This window comes from Phaethon lepturus, unplaced genomic scaffold, assembly GCF_000687285.1.
Source record: "Phaethon lepturus isolate BGI_N335 unplaced genomic scaffold, ASM68728v1 scaffold7165, whole genome shotgun sequence".
Lineage (NCBI taxonomy): Eukaryota > Metazoa > Chordata > Aves > Phaethontiformes > Phaethontidae > Phaethon > Phaethon lepturus.
The window spans coordinates 1-250 of NW_010542565.1; the positions used below are offsets into that span (position 1 = coordinate 1).

A 250-nucleotide genomic window follows, 5' to 3' on the forward strand; every position below is an offset into this window, starting at 1 on the left:
GTGTGCTTCATCGGGCGAAGCAATGTGGGGAAGTCATCTTTAATCCGGGCCTTGTTTTCACTGTCTCCAGAAGTGGAGGTCAGAGTGTCAAAAACTCCGGTAAGTGACATTTTGAACTTGCCCCCACGCCGCGCTCAGAAGCCGGTGCCAGCCCAGAGGACAGGGCCGAGACGGGCGGGAGGAGACAGGCGCTGGGGTAACTTGCAGGACTGCCTGCCAGCCACGGTGGCCACCAGCTGCTCGCGGCTGG

The 250-nt window shown here is 60.8% G+C and overlaps 1 protein-coding gene across 1 annotated transcript in view; it reads left to right on the forward strand.

Annotated features, from left to right (window-relative positions):
• Positions 1 to 6: 6 nt before the first annotated feature.
• The window catches only part of GTPBP8 (GTP-binding protein 8 (putative)), a gene marked incomplete at its 5' end in the record, with an annotated part of 2,322 nt that continues 2,078 nt past the window's right edge, over positions 7 to 250 (forward strand). Inside the window, one exon of the mRNA XM_010288061.1 lies at positions 7 to 99. Within this exon, the coding sequence (XP_010286363.1) occupies positions 7 to 99 (93 nt within the window). The remainder of the gene's footprint in view (positions 100 to 250) is intronic.